Source organism: Hyperolius riggenbachi, chromosome 3 (assembly GCF_040937935.1).
Source record: "Hyperolius riggenbachi isolate aHypRig1 chromosome 3, aHypRig1.pri, whole genome shotgun sequence".
NCBI classification, from domain to species: domain Eukaryota; kingdom Metazoa; phylum Chordata; class Amphibia; order Anura; family Hyperoliidae; genus Hyperolius; species Hyperolius riggenbachi.
The window spans coordinates 288187099-288209950 of record NC_090648.1 but is presented as its reverse complement, the minus strand read 5'-3'; the positions used below and the strand labels follow the sequence as shown (position 1 = coordinate 288209950).

The 22852-nt window shown below is 43.7% G+C and overlaps 1 protein-coding gene across 1 annotated transcript; it reads left to right on the top strand.

The window, feature by feature from the left end:
- Window positions 1-8258: 8258 nt before the first annotated feature.
- On the top strand, window positions 8259-22513 carry CAV2 (caveolin 2). The gene is made up of 4 exons (XM_068276456.1): window positions 8259-8573; window positions 8877-9064; window positions 17790-17940; window positions 21758-22513. The coding sequence occupies exons 1-3, from the start codon at window positions 8427-8429 to the stop codon at window positions 17938-17940; spliced, it is 486 nt and encodes a 161-aa protein (XP_068132557.1). The 5' UTR covers window positions 8259-8426; the 3' UTR covers window positions 21758-22513.
- The last annotated feature ends 339 nt before the right edge of the window (window positions 22514-22852 follow it).

Sequence of the window (22852 nt, the reverse complement as noted above, 5' to 3'; positions counted from 1 at the left end):
GCTGTCACTGCCATGTATCCCCTTTTCCTTTTTCTCTTTGTTTCAAACACAGTAGGGGAATGATACCTGAGTGAGTTGTGCGCCCCCTCCTACCCGGTGCCCTGAGGCTGGAGCCTCCCTCGCCTCTGCCTCGGCCCTGCTCACTGTTACAGCTGCAAATGAAGCAACACTGTTATGTCATATTTATCGTTCTGTTAACAGTCCTGATGATTATCAGATAAAATCCTTTTCTACCTAGCTTCATGCCCTGAAGTAGAAATCACAAGCAATATTTTTAAAAGTAATTACAGTACTCAAACTAGACATGAAGAAATAGTTCTAAACCTAAATGCAAATGTGATCTTATTTTACTTTTCAAACTATACTGCACAAATGGCTTAAACAATATAACGTATTTTATGCATAAAGGAAGGAATTGTTATATAATTAAAAGCAATCCTGAAGTGAATGTAAAAACAAAAAAAAATACTTACCTCATTAGTCGGAAGATAGTCTTCAGATAACTTAATTCTCATACACATATACGAGACTTGTCAGCCAGGAGGGATCCAGATTTGACCCCTAGCGTAACAATGTGGGGCAGAGGCTATACTGACACGTCACTACCCTCTAGACTAGTGACATGTTTTTGTTGTTTTGCAGGTTGGAGCAGAGCCGACATAGAGGCAGTCGAGGAGCGTCACAGAGTGAGCAATGAGTGGGGAGAACAATGCCATAGGCCAACACTCAGCTTAATCGATCTGCTAGGCAGATCACTCGCTGGTGCACTGAGGGGGATGGGGGAGGGGGCTCAGTCAGTACACACACTAGATTCTTGACAGAGGGAGTCCTTATCGGCGTGTGTATGTATCTTAGAGTCCAATTGTTTATTTACCGCTCGGTGTGCCAAACTGTGCTCATGTTCCCTGTAGAGTAGGACTGCAGGTACAGAGATAGTCTTGATATGCAGTATATATATGCAATTGATATGTTTTCTTTTAAATAACACAATCATTAAATGGTTCATCAAAAGAATACATGCTTACCTTGTTGGTGGAAAGCATCTGGGTAGTCCAGAGGCCTTCCATACCTTCTTACACTTTGTTTGCCTTCTTAAAACAGAAGGTATTTGTGATAATTCAGGTTGGAGTGAGCATATGAGGTGTCCCATAATGCATCGCTGCTGAATATGCGAATCATCCTTAGTTGTCCCTGTAAGATAACCACACCTCCAGAACCACTGGAATGCAAGGATGTACCAGCTTGTTCATTGTACAGAACCACGATAATCCAACATGCATACTGACTGTTTTGGATTGGTTGATCCTCATCCATGCATAGCATGGAATAATGTGGCTCTATGGAAGTACCAAGCTCTGGAAGAGTGGGCTGTAAGAAGATGTGGTAAGCCTCCGGACTATCCACTCAGCAATGTGTGTGTCAAAACTGAATCACGCTAGAGAAACAGCACGTTGCAATTCAATGAAAAATGGCAAATCTTTGTGATTGGAAACCCACATGCATCAAAATAAAATCGAAATGGATGCAGTGAGAAATGGCCCTAAATGGCACTCGTACAAATTGGCACTACTGTGCATGTGTGTGTATGACTGCAGTAGGGACATTAGACGTAAGGTTAGTTTGGGGACAGGAACTGACGTGAATAATAGAAATATGCATTTTTATGAGCAGAGCTAGATAAAGCAATATTTTTTTTCCTGGCAATAATGTTAAAAGACAAAACGGGAGAGAAATATTGGCAAAATAGCTGTCTGCCTTACCACAGCTGCTGTACAGATTAATCCAGTGTATAAAAAAAAAGTTCTATCAAGAATTAGAGACATAATAAATAAAGATAGTAAAGTTGACTGTCTTAACAGGAAACTCCTCAAAAATGTCTTACTGATATTAAAATTGTGCTCTGGCAAGTTGACCCTTAGTATTTTAGTCAAGTACATTTGGATTCCTTAAAAGACTACCTATGCAGAGCTGTACAATACACTATGCAAACTCACTGCTCACACAGGTATATGGAGAATCGTTCTTTCCGCTCGTGTAATTATCTGCTCAGCTGTCTGCACGGGCAGACAGCTGTTTGTCCATTCTTTAGGTCTGAATGCTGCAGGTCTCTGGAAAAGAGACCTGTCTTCGCTTTGCAAGTTTCAGAGTTGCTCTGCTGAGGAATTTGCATACACTTGTCATGCAAATCGCCTAGCTGCCACAATTGAAGGCTTGCAGTATAAATACCATGTTCTCCCAGAATCCCTTGCTGGTCATGGTGGTTTGTTCCTGCAAACCCTCCTGGAGTGTCAGCCTTGCTGTCGTTTGCTAAGATTATCTTACAGTAATTCCTGGGGACTGCCCTAGGCATCCCTTCTAATGCAGTCAGGTTGTATTATCTGTATTGCCTTATTCTGTCTCTCTGTCTCGATTGTCTTGGCGCCAGCGGCGGTCGACAGGAAATCGTTCTGTCTGTCTGGGAGTGTAGGCCAGAGCTGCGGTTGCTACTGGCTGCTCCATCTGTCTGGATCGCATCCGCTCTAGTGGTAGCAGCGGTGGTTCCTTCTGTGCTCTGTCTGGGAATGTAGTTCCCACTTCATTTCCGTTGTTGTGTGTTCACCGTCGCTGGGTGGCGACTAGATTGGTGGACACACATACATTCTGTCTCTGTGTTCTATCTCTCTGTAATGCCTTGCATTGCTTCAACTCGTACAATTCCCATCTGGCATCTGTGGCAGTGCAGAGGCTGTGTTCGTCTGCACTCCACAGCTCCATCTGCCGGTGGGAATCTCCCTCTACAGGTGCATAGCACCATAGCTGGGTTCTCTCAATTTACACGCTTGTGGAGGAGTTCCGTAGTGTCGGCGCGCGTCCTGTGCGCTGACCACGGAAATAATTCCGCAATCGTTACACCTCCCTTTCATTCCCCAATAACTTTATCACTACTTATTACAACAAAATGATCTATACCTTTTTTGCCACCAATTATGCTTTCTTTGGGTGGTACTTTTTGCTAAGAATTATTTTAACAGGAAAAATAAGGAAAAAATTGAAAAAAATCATTATTTCTCAGTTTTCGGCCATCATAGTTTTAAAATAAAACATTCTAGTGTGAATACAATCCACACATTTTATTTGCCCATTTGTCACGGTTATAGCAATGTTTAAATTATACCCCTAGTACAATGTATGGTGATAAGGGCCTGTACACACTGCTGCGCTTGCGTTGCGTTTTTAAAAACGCAAGGTCTTTTGAAAAAGAATGAAAATCGTGATGACTTGTACACACTGGTGCGATGCGTTTTTAAAAAAACGCAAACGCAGTGCCTGCTGCGCTTTTTTAAGCGCAGCGCATGAAAAACGCATTAAAAACGCATGCGCTTGCGTTTTTGCCTGCGTTTTTCAGAAGTCAGTATCCCAGAAGACTCTGCAATGTCCTGATTCCTGTTGAAATGTAAACTAGAAAAAAAACAAAGGATTCTTTAGCCAATCAGCAATTACAAGAAAAACGCAAACGCACAAAAAACGCAGGCAAAAGCGCATGCGTTTTTAAAACTACAGGCACTTTAAAAACTTGCGTTTTTGCCTGCGTTTTTCAGTGTGTACAGGCCCTGATACTTTATTTGGAAATAAAGGTGCATTTTTTCATTTTTACATCCATCACTAACTATAAGCCCATAATTGAATGGGTCTTTTTCTACAAATTAATGTATATAGGTGTATGTGTGTAGGTGTAATTTACTAATGTCCTTGTGCATTACTTCCTATTAGCGTACTTTAAAGTGGATCCCAGATAAACTTTTACTCATTGCATAATTGTGTTCCTTTCATATAGTTTATAGGGCATTCCTCAAGCCAAATACTTTTTTTGTTTTGTTTGAATACTCTCATTCCCTATAAACTAAACAAGCCTTGCCCACAGCTTTTTCACAGTGCCTTGGCACTGTAGCAAGGGCTTATGGGAGCTCAGTCTGGGCAGGAGGAGGTTACTAGCAAGAGATTTCAGAGGCAGTGGGGAGGAGGAGAGGGGACTGAATTTACACACAGGCAAGCTGATAGCATCTCCAGCCCTCAGCCTGTGACAATGTGACAAACAGAACATGGCTGCTGTCATTGTATCACAGGAAGAAATAATCATATACTGTTGAAGCTGTTTGCAGCTAGATTTGCTGTGTAAACTATCTAAACTTTAGATAAGATATATAGACAAGTTACTTGTTATAGTTAGTTTTTCATCTCGCATCCGCTTTAAGTATGCAAATAGGACGTAATGCGTGGACATGATACGTCGGAAGTTACAAATGATCACGGCATCTCATTGATTCTCCTTCGTCCGCTCCTTAAGACCCCCCGAAGCTACTTCCGAGTCGGTCAGGTCTGTGAGTAGTGTGCAGGCACTGGCAACGCATGTCCTTCATCATGTGCCCAAGGTCCGAAGCGCTCTACACATGTACACGACATCATGACTACAGTGTGCAGAGCGCTCCCAGGCAGGGGAGCGCAATCAAAGATGCACGTTGCCGGGCTTCACCTGTGCACTATTCACCGACCTGGCCGATCCGGCAGCAGGGCCGGATTTCTGGCTAGGCCACCTAGGCCATGGCCTAGGGCGCCAGAAATTCAGCCCTGTTTGGGGCGGCTGAGGGGCAGTAAGTGTATGAAGCAACAGGGCAGACAGTAGCAAATTACCGGCAAGACGCCTCCGGGCCGCGCAGCCAGTAGTTGCAGCTTGCACTCCCCCAATCCACTCTGCTCTCCTCCCTCCTTCCTAAACACACACTTTGACTGTGCCTGTGGCCTCACCCATTCGCCCGCGGCCACCCGCCCTGCATTATGAGTTTGCAGATAGGCATTGGCTAGCAGGCAACGGACAGCAGGCTTAACGGGCAAGGGTCTTGCATCTGGTGATGGATGATCATGGATGGATGGATTAGATGCGCCCGACTCTCCGCCGCGATACATACATGAGCGCTGGCAAGGCTGGATTCTGTACACCATGGTCAGCAGCCAATCGCAGTGCTCATAGACAGCAGGAGGCGCTTGGGCTTCCAATGGCATGGCTCGGGGTGTGGCTTGTCTAGCGCTTCTAACTCACTGGCAGGTGTTGGACAATGTACTACTTGTGGCGGCAGTGGGGGACAATTCAAGATCCCTCCCGGTGGGCAGCGATCATCGTGGGGTACTGGCCAGGCAGCGCAAAACAGCAGCCACAGCAAAGGCAACTCACATCATGTTAAAAGCACATGGCTCTGGATTGGGAACTTCTCCAGGGCGCAGACAGAGTGATGTCACAAGTAGTGCACAAAGAGAAATGAGAGTGTTGGATGCCTAGTGGTGTGTACGGTGAGGGGTTTGTTGTGCAGAAGAAGAGGAAACAGAGGGGATTTACTTCATAATGTATGCATAATGCACTGTGTGCTGCAATGTTGGACCAGAGCTTTCTGCAGTGATCGGTGCTGCGTGGGCTCTCCAGCCCGCAGCACCGATCAGGATTGAGCCTTGGCGATCAGACTTCTCCCCTTTTTTCCCCACTAGGGGGATGTCCTGCTAGGGGGGGGTCTGATCGCCGCCGGCTGTTTGTGATCTGCGGGGGGGGGGGGGGGGGGCTCTTCAAAGCCCCCCTCCGCAGCGTTTTCGGGGCTCCCTCCTTCCCCTTACCTCCCTCCATGGGCTGCGCAGGACGGATTTCCGTCCTGCGCATTGAAGGATAGGCTTCAGCCTATCATATGCCGGCGATCCCCGGCCAATCAGAGGCCGGGGATCGCCGATCTACACCACGACGCTGCTGCGCAGCAGCGCCGTGTGATGTAAACAGCGGGGATTTCTTCCCCGCCTGTTTACAGTTCGCTGGCGAGCCATGATCGGCGGCTCTCCGGCTGTTCACGGAGATAGCCTCCGTGAACTGGCATGGAAAGTTTCCATGCTATACCACTAACGACCCGCCGACGCCTATTGGCGTTAGGCGGTCGTTAAGTGGTTTTAAGGGGATTACTTTTGCACACTACCCTCCCCACTATGTCAGTAGCTGTACTTGGAGGAATTTACAATCTAATCCCTGCTGTGTCATGTCAGTGACTGTTCTCAGAGGAGTTTACAATCTAATCCCTGCCATCATATCGGTAACTATACTCAGGGGAGCATACAACCTTATCCCTGCTGCCATATAACTAACTGTAGTCAGAGGATTTTACAATCTAATCCCTGCCGTCATGTCGGCAACTGTACTCAGTGGAGTTTACAATCTAATCCCTTCCGCCATATCACTATCTGTATTCAGAGGATATTACAATCTAATCCCTGCCGTCATGTCAGTAACTGTACTCAGGGGAGCTTACAATCCACTTCCTGCCACCATGATGTCACTACCTGTACTCAGAGGAGCTTATAATCTAATTCCTGTCCACCATGTCAGTAGCTGTACCCAGGGGAGCATACGATCTAATCCCTGCCGCCATTGTCAGTAGCTGTAACCAGAAAACTGTGCGTATGTTGAGGGGGGGGTTGCGGTTGGTCATGGGGTGGCTGGTGATCTTTGGCCTAGGGCAGTAAAAAGTACAAATCCGGCCATGCCCGGCAGTAGCTTTGGGAGCCAGTAGGAGGTAATGGAGGGGGGCAGAGGAGAATAGGGAGAGATGTAGACATATGGACTGCTTCCTACACATGTCTAACCCCCCCCCCCCCCCTTTTTTACAATTAATAACCGCTCCGGTATTCTTTAAACTAGGGTGGTTGTTTTTGGCTGCTACAAAAAATTACTAATTACTACTACTTGTAAGAAAAAAAGATTATGTTTATCGCTTATAGGGCCACAAATGATGTGCTGCTCAGGGCCACAAAGACCTCAGCTGCACCTAGATAGCAAAAAGGCAAATTGATATTTAAATACTGTTTAATTTGTGGTTCAGAATAAAAGGAAGAAGTCGCTACACCTTGTCACTTTCCATATAGGTAAAATTATACTTCCCACCCCTTTTGAGATAAGAAAGAAGGACACTTAAAGAGACACTGAAGCGAAAAAAAAATGATGATATTATGATTTGTATGTGTAGTACAGCTAAGAAATAAAACATTAAGATCAGATATATCAGTCTAATTGTTTCCAGTACAGGAAGAGTTAAGAAACTCTAGTTGTTATCTCTATGCAAAAAAGCCATTAATCTCAACGACTTTCAAAGTCGTGGAGAGGGCTGTTATCTGACTTTTATTATCTCAACTGTAAGTGAACTAATTACTTTTTCTCTGCCAGAGGAGAGGTCATTAGTTCACAGACTGCTCTGAAAGAATCATTTTGAATGCTATATGTTGTGTAATCTGCACATATTAGAGAATGATGCAATGTTAGAAAAAACACTGTATACCTGAAAATAAAAATATGAGGATATTTTCTTTGCTGCTAATCTTCTAGTAATTATTCATAGTACACAACCAATTCACTATATCATATATTTTTTTTCGCTTCAGTGTCTCTTTAAAGAGAAACCGTAACCAAGAATTGAACTTCATCCCAATCAGTAGCTGATACCCCCTTTCCCATTAGAAATCTATTTCTCTTCTCAAACGGATAATCAGGTGGCTCTATATGGCTGATTTTGTGGTGAAACCCCTCCCACAGTGTGATGTCAGTGCCTCACAGTTCTGAATTCCTGACATCACACTGTGGGAGCTTTGTTGCATTGTGGGAATGCCAAAAAAGCAAGCAGCATCTCCTTCCAGTGACATCACCTGTCAGCAGTAAAAAATATCTCCATGTGATAAATGTCTGAATGTGAATCAGGGAGAGGAAAGATTTTACAATAAGCAAACACTGACAATCATTTATACATAATTATTGTAAAAAATAAGCACCTTTTTATTACATTATTTTCACTGGAGGCCCTCACCCGACAACAGAAAGAATTCAGAATTAAAAAGACACAGTTTTATAATTCAGACAACACTGCCTGGTCCTCTCTATCATCATTAGTTCTCTCTTCAGTAGAAAAATACATATATATTTACATAGATCTGTACACGAATCCTGAAAGATGGACAAATGGGGAACAAAGCGGGATAGAGGGATTTAGTTCCCAAAGAGACAGATGGGAGCTGAAGCTCATCACTTGAACGGATTGGTATACATTCTTCTGACAGTACGTTCACCATCTCCTCACTACCTCTCACGTACTACATTCACGGCTAAAGTTTCTCAGTCAGGTGTATAATATAGTAACAGGCACAGAGGAAGCAGCTGCTGTGCTGCACGTTGCGCTGGCCAGCCGGGCCCCCTCCTAGCCCTGTGTGCTCTCAGGGCAGCTGAGGGTGTGTAGAGCAGGGCGGGGCGTGTCCCGGAGTCAGTGCCCAGCACACAGCTTGCACCGAGCCGCATACCGGGAGGAGGAGAGCTGCAGCCTGAGCATCCAGGAAGCGGGGCTGACACATTGCGGGGCTCCCCGGTACCACACACCGCCATGGGCTTAGAGAAGGAGAAAGCTGACGCCCGGATCTTCATGGATGAAGAGGAGTTCAATCGCTCCACTATGCCTATGCTGTCTGAGAAGACCTACACTGCCAACCACCATGATCGGGACCCGCACAATCTCAATAGTCACCTGAAGGTAAAGCGCTGGCATGATGGATGGGTGAGAACTGTGTGCTTGTTGCTGTCACTCAGAACTGATCGCCAGCTGGTTGCGGAGTGCTATCGCAGTGTATGTGGATGGGAAAACGAGTCTCCTGAACTTGCAAAACTACAGCAACTTCACTTGTTGACTGGCAGATCACGTTTTGTTTTCCAAGTGCTGATGGTGCTTCTGCTCCTGTTAGGGTTAGACATAAATACACTGTATGTAGCTGTATGTCTGGGGTAGCAGTGATGATGACATGATACTGATAGATGTTCTCTGTGTTATATTTTACAGCTTGGCTTTGAAGATGTGATTGCAGAGCCAGACACCACTCACAGCTTCGACAAGGTGTGGATCTGCAGCACTGCCCTGTATGAAGTCAGTAAATACCTCATCTACAAGGTGCTCACTGTGCTCCTCGCCATCCCGCTGGCCTTCGTCATAGGACTGGTCTTTGCCATCCTCAGCTGCGTGCACATTTGGTAAACTTACTTTGCAAAAAAAAAAAAAGTTTATTAAGTTTATATGTTTATGGTTTTTTAAGTTTTTATGTGGTTATTAGGACAAAATTACTAATATACTGCGCACATATCACCAAATATACTCAGGCCTATCTGAAGCAATGTCGACGACGCTCATATCCTATCATCCAAGCATTCATGTTTTTAGTCCTGGAGAAAACCCCAAGCAAGTAGTGGTGCCCCCTACCCCTTTTTCCTCACTACGAACCAAACACTTCCTCCCCCCCCCCCCCCCCCCTTTTTTTTTTTTTTACGGAAATCTGTCACATTGAATCCTGGCAACCCATCCGCTATTTTAGTTCTATTATAGATTCCATGATGGAGTCCTTCCCCTCCTATATTTGTGGAGTAGGAGAGAGCAGAGCATCTGTGGCAATGTTTCCCATTAAAATTTGCCACAGTTTAGTGCTTGCAAGTGTCAACATACACTGTATTTTGTTCATGTGTTCATAGGGATGTTTTACACTGAAAATCGCAGAATGCAAACAACACGATTTTACAATGCTATTCCACAGCGAATGTGCTTTGCAATATTTTCCAGGGATACAATGAGAACCCATGCAGGATGTTTGCGATCAGGCAAAATCGGATTGCAAAGGCATTGTACCAGTGATTTCTATTGTTGCTGTCTGTGTCAGTTTAAATATTCCTCTAGGCCTGGGACCCACAAGCAGCTCTTTTCAAAGCGCTTGTATTTTGAAAATCTCTTGCTAATGCAAAGCTATGAGGAATTTTGTAAAAAATCACATCCCTCAAGTGGGATCCCACTCATAGCATTACATTAGCAAGAGCTTTTCAAATCACAAGTGCTTACAAAAGGCTTAGAAAAGCACTGCTAGAGGGTTCCAGGCCTTATAGAGTTTGGTTCGCTAGTCCACTTTAGAGGACCCAGCAGGAAACCTCATAGGGAACAGTTCTTCAATCACAGCACCCTCTACAGCACGAAGTGTGACTGAATAATGTAGGCCTATTTGTAACCTAGCAGTTTGAGAGGGTGCTGTCCACCTAATCACATTAGTGGAATTTTCCTTTGAGGTTTCCTGCTGGGTCCCCTGAAGTAGACTAGAGCACAGCTTTTTATTTGTAAATTGATTCGATCAGGGATGTGAAACTCCAATCCTCAAGGGCCAAGGTCCTCACACATTTTTGGCAAAGTTCAAATTCATTGATGGGGCTGAGTGAAGAAAGGTGTGGTTCATCAAGCAGACAGGAAGACCATGAGAGTCGGGCCTCATTCACATTATGTCCACTTCTGTCCGCTTTTTATCAGCACATCAGTGTTACAGATTGATACGTGTTGCTGTAAAGCAGACAGAAGCGCACCACTGTTTGGTACTGTGACAAGTAATACAAAGCTTGTGGCTTCAGCTGACATGGATATTAGAATGGATCTCTGCTGCCCTAAAATTGATCATTTACCACATATAGGATATTTATTTCCAGCTTAAATACACCTGAAGTTTATTTTTTTTGTTTTGAAAAAGTTATGTACAAACCTTGGACCTCGGTAGAGAGATGCCGCTCTATGCTGCAGAGGCTTCTGTGTCCCCTTGCAGTGCACCGTTCAAGGAGAGTGTTCATACCAAGCTTATTTGACTTGCTCCAGTCGAATGCTGTAATTTTCTTCCAAATGTGCTCCAGGCCATCAGAATTCATCCTAAATTGGCATACATGAGTAAGGTCTGGGCATGCCCAGTAGAACAAAGTTGCTGTTTGAACACTCGATCGCTGGGAAATCGCCTGAAAATGGTGCAGGCGACGCGCTTGCGTTTCGAGATTTTGGGCGATTTGCAGCGATTAGCGCAAATCGACGCAAATCGCCCAAGTAAGAACGAGCCCATAGGGTTTTATTACACTAGCGTTTTTAAAAAGCGCTAGCGTTTGAGCGTTTGCCGAAATCGTGGCAAAACGCTCTAGTGTGAATGGGCCCTTACTGTCTTTCGTGGCAGTTGTTTCACATGCTTGCCTAGAGTTCAGCTTTACACCATGTTCCCTTTTGCTTTGATGACCTATCATTCTGTAAGTCCTTAAAGTTTAGATATAGTCAGTGTTCTAAGACTAGCTGTATAGAACGAGTTGCTCTGTTTCTTCCCACACAGCTATGGAAAATTCAGGGCTGTCCTTTCCAGCTATGGAAAATCCTCCAGTCAAAATAGCAGCGCCAACAGGGTCCACTTGTAACCTTCACAGGACCTTTAAACATAAGCAGAGACAAAGAGGGGAGCCCTCATAGGTAGTAATGCCTTATCACAACACCCTTGTGCTCAAAAGGTTAGCTGAAGTGATCAAGGCTGTCACCAATAGGTCAGGAGGAAATCACACTCCCCCCCCGTTTAACCCTGCTCACCAGATATCTGCTTGGGTATGTGGCATATCAAATCTCAGACGGTTTCTAGAGAGTGTAGACAAAGCAACCTTGCATAGTGTAAAACAGTTTAATAAGGCGCCCACGGCCCCCCTTTAAAATCCACGTACATAAAAGATTCTTGTATCAAAACATGTCATAGTTACACATCCAGGAACAGCTCCGGTCGCCTCCTCCGCGTCCCCGGCCAGTCTCCTGTGTACAGCGTGCGTGCGTCTCCTAAGCTCCGCCCTACGCGTTTCGTCACGGCTCGTGACTCATCAGGGGCTGGAGTGCGCACGCGTCCCACCGCATTAAATATGCGTAACCACTCCCACCCCTCGCTTACCAGCCAATAGATCTGAGCACTAGCTAATGCCTGGACAGCGTACGAGGCGGCCAGCTCACAAAGTTTCGCATCCCCTGCATACCCCCCTACCCGTTCTCCCTCCCCGTTCGCCACACATATGTACAACTCTACACAATCGTTAGATTCACTCATCCACCCTTCCCCCATACTGTTGCTACTTAAAAAAACAAAATAAAAGTCATCTATTAAGGACACTCTAGACGTTCAATAAGATATTAGCAATATACAAAACTAAACATGCAACACCTCCTAGATCGATGAATTGACTCCTAACACTTATATATAGAGCAAAATACTAATCCACACCTTGTTATACCGTTAGCATATAGTAACAGGGTACCCCTTTGGGCAAATCTAATGTACTCCTCCCATTTATATTATCAGGTATCCCCAGTTCAGATACAAACTAGTACACTTGCTATACCTCTTGTCCAGGCAGTTAATACCTCAATCATTAGATAAAGTAGTCCAACCGATATGCAATTCTGTGGGATTGAAAAATTAGAAGCACATTGGAGGGGGTGCAATAGGTTACGAGAGTTGTGTAAGTTGGAAACAAAATGGATCTATAAATTACAATCATTAACCCCGCAGGGCCTCAATATAGAGGTGGACATTAACTGCTTTTTATCTAATGATTGAGGTATTAACTGCCTGGACAAGAGGTATAGCAAGTGTACTAGTTTGTATCTGAACTGGGGATACCTGATAATATAAATGGGAGGAGTACATTAGATTTGCCCAAAGGGGTACCCTGTTACTATATGCTAACGGTATAACAAGGTGTGGATTAGTATTTTGCTCTATATATAAGTGTTAGGAGTCAATTCATCGATCTAGGAGGTGTTGCATGTTTAGTTTTGTATATTGCTAATATCTTATTGAACGTCTAGAGTGTCCTTAATAGATGACTTTTATTTTGTTTTTTTAAGTAGCAACAGTATGGGGGAAGGGTGGATGAGTGAATCTAACGATTGTGTAGAGTTGTACATATGTGTGGCGAACGGGGAGGGAGAACGGGTAGGGGGGTATGCAGGGGATGCGAAACTTTGTGAGCTGGCCGCCTCGTACGCTGTCCAGGCATTAGCTAGTGCTCAGATCTATTGGCTGGTAAGCGAGGGGTGGGAGTGGTTACGCATATTTAATGCGGTGGGACGCGTGCGCACTCCAGCCCCTGATGAGTCACGAGCCGTGACGAAACGCGTAGGGCGGAGCTTAGGAGACGCACGCACGCTGTACACAGGAGACTGGCCGGGGACGCGGAGGAGGCGACCGGAGCTGTTCCTGGATGTGTAACTATGACATGTTTTGATACAAGAATCTTTTATGTACGTGGATTTTAAAGGGGGGCCGTGGGCGCCTTATTAAACTGTTTTACACTATGCAAGGTTGCTTTGTCTACACTCTCTAGAAACCGTCTGAGATTTGATATGCCACATACCCAAGCAGATATCTGGTGAGCAGGGTTAAACGGGGGGGGGAGTGTGATTTCCTCCTGACCTATTGGTGACAGCCTTGATCACTTCAGCTAACCTTTTGAGCACAAGGGTGTTGTGATAAGGCATTACTACCTATGAGGGCTCCCCTCTTTGTCTCTGCTTATGTTTAAAGGTCCTGTGAAGGTTACAAGTGGACCCTGTTGGCGCTGCTATTTTGACTGGAACTTTTGGGGGAATCATCTTTCTCTTTTATAGTGTGCCGCCTGGAACAGTGGTGATTATAGGACACTGAGCGCAGTCTCACTTTGATAAGTACTGTATGGAAAATCCTGAGATCTCCTTTAGAGGTGCAGCAACCATTTTCACACATGTTGCTGACTCTGAAGTTTCCTCTGCTGTCGTACTAATGTGCTTAACACATAAGGCATTGTAATGTAGCCCCACAGAATGGAAGGTATGGGACAGTGCAAGCTGGACTAGTACTCTAGTTCAGTGCACAGTCCCACAGTTCAGTGGCTGGATGGTTTAATGGTTAAGGGCTCTGCCTCTGACACAGGCGACCAGGGTTCGAATCTCGGCTCTGCCTGTTCAGTAAGCCAGCACCTATTCAGTAGGAGACCTTAGGCAAGTCTCCCTAACACTGATACTGCCTATAGAGTGCGTCCCAGTGGCTGCAGCTCTGGCGCTTTGAGTCCGACAGGAGAAAAGCGCGATATAAGTGTTCTGTGTTTGTTGTTTGAATATGTTGTCGCTTTATATCAACAATAATTCTTAGGTGTTAAGAAGACCTACAAGGACTTATTGAAATATAAGGTGGACAACAGTATGACAAACGTGTTATGTGTACAGTGCGGCAGTGGGTGCATCTGGGCCTTTTTATTTACTGTACTTTATACACTGTTGCCTATATGCAGAGAACAGCACGGTAATCACATCCACTTAGCAAATGCACTGCTCTCCGTTACTGTGCGCTTTGCATCTGCTCCGCCGCTGTTCCGCCTGCTGTCATCCACCGCCACTGAAATACTCACATGTCCCCCGGTTTTGCCACTAATGACTCCTCCGTTTAGTCTCAAAGCCGATAAACGCGTACGTACGAAAAGGGCGTCGGGAAAAAAGGGCGCGTGGTATAAACGTTAAATGGAAATATCGTTTATAGAAATATTGTGTAGAATTTCGTTTAGAAATAGTGTTTTAAGAATTTATAAATCACTAAATAATGTGTATGAGATCCGCAATTCTTAAAACGTTAATCTTCCCTGTTTGTAAAGTGAAACTTATATTTACGTTTATTAAAAACCCTCCCTGTACCTATCCCTAACCCCTAGACCCCCTGTTGGTGCCTAAACCTAAGACCCCCCTGTTGGTGCCTAAACCTAAGACCCCCCTGTTGGTGCCTAAACCTAAGACCCCCCTGTTGGTGCCTAAACCTAAGACCCCCCTGTTGGTGCCTAAACCTAAGACCCCCCTGTTGGTGCCTAAACCTAAGACCCCCCAGTTGGTGCCTAAACCTAAGACCCCCGTGTTGGTGCCTAAACCTAAGACCCCCCTGTTGGTGCCTAAACCTAAGACCCCCCTGGTGGTGCCTAAACCTAAGACCCCCTATGGATAATAATGTTTTACAGACATTAATAAATAAAAAATGTAAATAAAAAAATGTAAATTATTTTTTGGGGTGGATAATAATGTTTTAGAAATGTTTTAGAAATAGTGATTTAGTATCTTTATAAACGTTATTCGTCACGGGCTCATTTTGTAAAGTTAAATCATCACAAACATAGTTATAAATCCTTAAAAATCTCCGGGCGCCGTTTGTTAAAACGTTAATAATCTCCGGCGCCTTTTTTTCCCTGTTCGGCGCCCATTAAACGATATTTATAATGGAAGTGAATGGGGCGCCCTTTTTGTCCACTCGTCTCATGCGCCCAAATCTACTGCTTCCCGATAAACTGAATGGAGGCCAGCAGGAGCATGGGGCACCCCATAGGATTACAATAGACTAATTCTCCCTAGCAACAGAGAGAATTTTCATTGGTTAACCATAAACCAATGAGATTTCTCCTTGATGCTGAGGATTCCCATCAGTTTTTTGCAACCCATTAGAGATCCCCATGCTTTTGCCTGGCACCGATCTGTTTACCGGAACCTCGGGGAGGAATCAGCAGCAGCGGAGCCTGGGGAACATGTGAGCATTTGTGTGGCGGTGATCATAGCGGATGCAGCGACCAGCCTAGTGAGAATGGACACTGTCCATTGTAATACGCTTTAATTCGGTCTATTTTGTGTATTCCGGTTCGGACTCTGTGTTCTGTTTGGCACATTGTGTTTATTTTATTTTTTTATAGATAGAAGGGATCTTATTTTTAACAATAGGATCCACTTCCTGTGTTTAGTAGAGGTGCAGAAAACATACCAAATTGGTACATTTTCTTCACAAATGGAGACCGAGCTTTAGTCTCATCATTTTGGATTGTTCAGAGAAGCTCCAGGTTATCACAGCACAACCATACCAAAATTAGAATTTAAATAAGTGTAACTTAATCTGCATCTTAGAGCACACCTGAACTATGAAAAATAAAGATAACTTTTACTTACATGAGGCTTCATCCAGCCCCTCTGGTATTTGAGGCTCCTTTGTGCCTTCCGGGTTCTATTCGTTGTTCAGCTATCCACCTCAGAAAGATCTCTGACAAGGTTTAGTTATGGTCTACTGTGCATCCATGGTCCTATCTAACAAGGCTTAGTCGTGGTCTACTGTGCATGCATGGTCCCATTTGTGCACCTACATGATTTGCTTCTGCCATTCTGTGCATGAACAGTACAATTGTTTTGCAAAACGCGCACGCGCAGAATGCTCCTGACGACTGAAGCTTGATCGAGGAGACCCATAGACGTGACCGCTCATGTGCAGTAGACCACGACTAGCATTGTCAGAGGTCTTCCTGAGGGGCTGAAGCAGAAAGCTCTACCTTTCTTATTTGTACAGAAATCTGAATGAGAACATATTTAGGATGTGTTCATCACTATGGTATTATTGCTTTTACTCCTGACATGCATAGGCAAATGACAAGTACTACTACAGAGACCAAAAGAATGCCAGCAGCATGCCTGATTTATTTCTTATTGCTTGACCTACATTTGAACCTGCAAATTATCACCTTCCAGCTAAGAAGTAACAGATTTACACTGTACTTGGTGTTCCTGGCCTAGGGGAGAGTGTGCCTGTTGCATAGTAGCTGAAGTATTGGGTGGATGAGTAGGCCATCAGTATACAGAGGCAGGTCTATTAATTATATTTGATTTAATGGTCAGATATGTCTCAGTAAAGCAAGTATAGTACAACCATATATGCACATTTTCTTTTTTGGCATAATCACATTGCAATAATCTGTAACTCCTCGGAATGTGTTAAGATTCTTTTAAAATCCAAAAAGTGAACAATTGCATTGTGTGCCTTATGCTGCTATACACTTGACAGTCTGATGGGCAGAGGGCACTCCTAAATAAGATCTGTTCAAATTAATGATATCATCAACACTTGCTTTTTCTCCTATCATACTCAAAGTTCTGCATTTGGCATGTAGCTGGAGATAGTGGTGGGTCAGCACCACTTGTAGCAACAAAGAGGTTAATGTGTTGTATGTCCAGCAACAAAGTGTGAGGTAGGTCCATGGTTGCTGGGTGCCTGAACTCAGCAGTGTAGGAAAAGGGGTTGTAGAACTTGCTACTGCATTCATGCCCCAGCTCTATGTAGGACCCTCTGTCAGCCACCTTTTGTGCACTTCGTTGGTGTTAAATGAAACCTGTAGGGAAAAAAGTGCGGTACTTTCCTCAGGAGAAGGCAGCCTCTGGATTCTCCAGAGACTTCCCCCGTCCTCCACCGGCCCCTTCCCTGCGCTGTCTCCGTACGAAAACCTTGTTGTGACGGCTCACACATGCGCAGTACCACAGGCCTGCTCGAGCTTTGGCAAAAGAAGCTGTCTACGCAGTAGTACAGATCCTATAGGGCCTGGCTTTTTCTGCCGAAGCCCGAGCGAGCAAAGACCATGCTTCTGCAAAGGCGCAGTGTGGCCATGCTTTGGTAGTCTCAGAGCTTGACCAGCCTGGAAGAGGAGGACAGGGGAAGCCTATGGAGGGCCCAGAGGCTTCCTCCTCCCTTGGTAAGTATCTAAATTTGGTCATTGCAGACCTCAAAGACTTGTTTGAAAGTCATAAAAGTTACAATGATGCGCGCTTTGACTTGCAGCTGCCATTAATAAACTGTTCCCCACCTCTTGCTCAGCATTTCTCACAGCTGCAGTCCTTGGAAAAATAGCCTGCATGTGTCAAACCCTCAATTACCAGACGTCTTGGCCCCTCTACAAGCTGGCTTAAATTTGTATTTCGCTCACAATACTCTTAAAGGACAAATGTCATCACGAATATCCTTGTTCTGCACCAAATTGTCTTTGGATCAATATTGCTAGACAAACTTTTCCAAATGGGGTGTAGCCAATTTTCTGCTTTTAATTATCTCTCTCTTTTACATTTCAGGATTGTTATGCCTTTCGTGAGGACCTGTCTTATGGTGTTACCATCTGTGCAAGCAATATGGAAGGGCATTACTGACAGCCTCATATCTCCTTTATTTGAAAGCATGGGACGGTGTTTCTCAACTGTCAGCGTGAAAGTCGATCATAGCTAGGCACGTTTCTGCACAATTCACATGTCAGGAATATGCTAAATGTTGATACTGCTTAGTACTTCACTGCTCTGTTCAATATGTACTGTTGATGAAATATGTCTTTAACAGTCCCATGTGTACATTCCAGCTCTACTTCAGATGCCACTAAAATATAGGTGCACGTCTGTGAATTGCCTTCTCAGTGTTGGGTAACCTGCATATTTTGTAGATCTTAAGAATCCCTAGAATCCCGCCCCCAGAGGCTTCAGTCTGATGCCTGGTTATAGATGATTAGAATACTAGGCTGCCCTGTTCCTTGCCACCACACGTCAGATCATTCAGTGGCTGCTACATTAGTAGTTTACCGTCAGTCGGTATTGAACCTTACACAATCCAGGAGAAGAGAATAAATCCAGCAGCGTGAATCTGCCTCAGAATCCAAATTATTTAATTCTGAATACCGTAATTTGCTATCAGGGAGTTCTAAATTTAGTTTTAAATACCAAAAATATCTGTTTATTTCAGTGCTCTGCGCTGAAGGTCCTCAACCCCTGTGAGAAGCATTCTCAGGAGCTGCAGTGTGCAAAATTTGTGAAAAAAGGCACTCACATTTGTGTGAAGGAAAGTGCCTGTTTGCTATTATGTATTTAAAGTAAACCTGGGAAACAGTAAAGGCAAACATTCAGATACTTACCTTAGGAGAGGGAAGCCTCTGGATCTCCAAAGGCTTCCCTGTTCCCCTCTGTCTAGGCGTTGGGACCCCTGAAGTTCCACGTAGCTCACCCGCACTGTGTAGACAGTTTGCACCTGTGCAGCAGCAGAGAGCCGCGACTTGGTGTAAAAACCTGAGCTTGTTTGGCTCGATAATAGTGCAGAGACATGAGCTGACTGCCCAGTGTGGGCAAGCTCCTTTGACAAGCCGTTGTAGATGGTCTTGTGGGGCTCTTTGCACTGGAATGGCGAGGAAGATGCCAGTGCTGGAGGCCTCTGGAGGATCGAGAGGCTTCCCTCTCCCAAGGTAAATACCCACATTGTTGGTTTTTTTTCTCTTCAGATATACATTAAAGAAACACTTAAGTCTCCGAAAATTCAGCTTTTTATTGCAAAAACCTGTTCGACATTATTGCCCTAACTAAAACGCTGCATGCCCGCGGCTGAACTCTATCTAAATCGCCCCCAAACTCCCCTTGCAAAATCCACGACTTTCTTGGTCGTGGATTTTGCTGCCCCGGGAGGCAGAGCTCTCAGCTGCAACTCTGCCTCCATGCGCGTCAATCCGCGCATATTTCGGCCGCTCCTCTGCCCCTCTCAGTGAAGGAAGACTGAGGGGGGCGGGGGAAAGGCGGAGATACACGCTGATAGACGTGTTTAGAGGCAGAGCTGCAGCTGAAAGCTCTGCCTCTCACGGAAGTGCTCCCCGCAGTGTGGTCACACTGCGGGGAGTTTGGGGGGATTTTTCAGCTGCGGGGATGTGGCGTTTAGTTAGGGCAATAATGTTGAACAGGTTTTTGTAATAAAAAGCTGCATTTTTGGAGACTTCAGAGTCTCTTTAACCAGTTCGGCCTATCTGGACGAGCTTCCTCGTCCAGATAGGTGCTGCTGCCGCCGCCTCGGGCGCGCCCCCGCGCGCGCTCCCGCTGCCCGCCGCTAGCCCCCCGATCAGTGAATGGGAATAATAATTCCCATTCACCGATCTATCTTCCCCGCAGAAATACCGACGCTTTCTCTCCAGAGAGCGCGGTATTTCTGCCCCCAGGAAACATTTCCCCTGCTTTAAAGAGACTCCGTAACAAAAATTGCATCCTGTTTTTTATCATCCTACATGTTACAAAAGCTATTCTAATGTGTTCTGACTAACTGCAGCACTTTCTACTATAACAGTCTCTGTAATAAATCAATGTATCTCTCTCCTGTCAGACTTGTCGGCCTGTGTCTGGAAGGCTGCCAAGTTCTTCAGTGTTGTGGTTTTGCTATGAACTCACCCTTTCTGGCCCCTCTATGCACACTGCCTGTGTGTTATTTAGATAAGAGAGAAGAGAGAAGAGAGAAGCTGCTCTAATCAGCTGGATAAATCGTCCTCTGAGCTGGCTGGGCTTTCACATACTGAGGAATTACAAACAAGGGCAAAGCTGTTTGCAAGAAGAAAAGAGCAGCCTGAAACTTCAGTGCATGGGGAAAAGAAACACACAAATGATCTCTTGAGATTCAAAAGGAATGCTGTATACAGCCTGCTTATGTATGGATGTATTTTCTATGTGTGGACATACTGTACATCAACCTACTTCCTGTTTTGGTGGCCATTTTGTTTGTTTACAAACAAACTTTTTAAAACTGTTTTTAACCACTTTTAATGCGGCGAGGAGCGGCGAAATTGTGACAGAGGGTAATAGGAGATGTCCCCTAACGCACTGGTATGTTTACTTTTGTGCGATTTTAACAATACAGATTCTCTTTAAAAAATTTTTCACTGTGGCCATCTTGTGGCCGAATAGTAAACTGCACCACAATTCATTTTTAATAAAAAAAATATATATATTTTACATTTAAAATTAACAGTTTCCCTCCCACACCAAAAATTACCCACATACACTTTTTTTATTAAAAATAAAAATAAAAAATACAATTAAAAAAAAACAAAAACAACATTAATAGTTACCCAAGGGTCTGAACTTTTTAAATATGCATGTCAAGAGAATATGTTATTATATTATTTAAAATTATAAGCTTATAAATAGTGATGGACGCAAATTGAAAAAATGCACCTTTATTTCTAAATGAAATATCGGCACCATAAATTGTGATAGGGACATCGTTTAAATGGTGTAATAAGCGGGACAGATGGGCAAATAAAATACATGAGTTTTAATTACGCTAGCGTATATTAATTTCAAACTATAATGGCCAAAAACTGAGAAATAATGAATTTTTTTCATTTCTTTCTTAATCTTCCTGTTAAAATAGATTTAGAAAAAAATAATTCTTAGCAAAATGTAGCACCCAAAGAAAGCCTAATTAGTGGCGGAAAAAACAAGATATAGATCAATTCATTGTGATAAGTAGCAATAAAGTTATAGGCGAATGAATGGGAGGTGAACGTTGCTCGGATGCATGAGATTTTCGGACTGCGGTGCTGAACCGGTTAAAGCAAACCTGAACTGTAAAATAAACTTATGGAATAATTCATTGTATGTGTACTGCTTATGGTAAAAAGGCCTTTCCTGGAGTTTCACATTCTTATTTTCAATTTATGGGCTGCAGTTTTAAGTGTGAAGTCGGCCATGTCAACGTGGTGTAAAATCTGGTTCATTCATGTCTAACACAGGGAGACATTTTACAGCCAGATACAAGCGTTTTGACTTCAATTTACTTTTCAGAAGAGCTGCATCCCACTGCATAATTTGCCTAGATAAAGCACTGCATTATTAACCATTGCTATGAAATAAAAAATGGAAAGTGAACAGAGGCAAACTCTTAACCGTGACCCATGTTTATCCTATCATGTTACATGTCAGTTCAGGTATGCTTTAATACAGTACATGGGAGTGATTTTCTAAAGGAGACATGCTGTGGAGGGAAGTGTACCTCATTTCAAGTTTCCAAAAGGTTGCTGTAAGGTAAATTCCTGTGCATCCGAACGGATGTTTGTCATAAACCGCATCAAAAAGGAACAATGGATTTCTACAAAGTCTTCCATAGTAATTCCTAAATCTTACTCTGATTAGGTTCAGTTTTTATATATATATATATATATTTATATATATATATATATTTATATATATATATATATATATATATATATATATATATATATAATTTTTTTTTTTTTTTTTTTCTTCAGGAAAAGATCTTGGCTTTAAAGCTAATGAAAATGGGATGTTTGGAACATGAGGTAGAAGATGAAACCCCATTGCCCACAGTCATTAAATGATGAGTTTATCACAACTAGGAGCAGTATAGAGGGTTGTTCTGACAAGGGTAAACACTAACATACCTGTAGTACAGTTGTACTGCTCTGACTCAGACTGCTGCAGAAGCTGGAATGGAAGACTAAGTGCACCAACATTTCAGATATACTGTAAACAATTTCTAGTGATCACAGGCTAGTGGATTTCAGTCTGGCCACGAAGAATGCAATATCATCCAGTTTTTGCAACCAGAGGCACCCTTTATATTGCCTGCCACCTGATTAGCTGCTTTCCACTGTTCAGCCCCTTCAACTAATCATCGGTATAAAGTGGACCCAGCTTGCTATTAAACATGGATGACAGGGTGGGGTACTGAGAGAATCATCCTAGCTAAACTCAGTGGGAACACAAGCCACTGGGCGTGTATTATTTAAAAGCTTCTTTTCAGATATTATTTGGCATCTCTGGTTATATTTCATTCTTTCACAAGTCAGCTTTTCTGTGAAGATGCAGAAATCCTGCTTTCTACTTCCTTTACCTTTGCAAAGCAGAATGTTTATTATTTCTATGTATACCAATGTGTCAACAACACTATTTGTACATTAATAAGAGAAAAAATATTGTATATTAACTGAAAATGCACTGAAATGCTATTCTTGTACATTTTAAATAAATATATTGAAATATTTTGTTTATAGCATTTGTGCATTTAATTCCTATGTGCTTTTTGTTTAACTTATTGTTATTGTTGTTATTATTCAATATTTAGCACTGACCTCTTCTGCAGCACTGTACAGAGTATAATGTCTTGTCACTTACCGTCCCTCAGAGGGGCTCGCAATCTAATCCCTACCATAGTCATATGTCTATGTATGTATCGTGTAGTGTATGTATTACAGTCTAGAGCCAATTTAGGGGGAAGCCAATTAACTTATCTGTATGTTTTGGGGATTTGGGAGGACACCAGAGTTACAGGAAGAAACCCATGCAGACATGGGAAGAACATACAAACTCTTTGCAGATAGTGC

Excerpts from the sequence above, each read along its gene's own strand:
- CAV2 (XM_068276456.1), top strand. The coding sequence starts at position 8,427 with ATGGGCTTAGAGAAGGAGAAAGCTGACGCCCGGATCTTCATGGATGAA. Across the intron at positions 8,574-8,876 it reads ATCTCAATAGTCACCTGAAG|CTTGGCTTTGAAGATGTGAT; the intron begins GTAAAGCGCTGG and ends TATATTTTACAG. Across the intron at positions 9,065-17,789 it reads CTCAGCTGCGTGCACATTTG|GATTGTTATGCCTTTCGTGA; the intron begins GTAAACTTACTT and ends TTTACATTTCAG.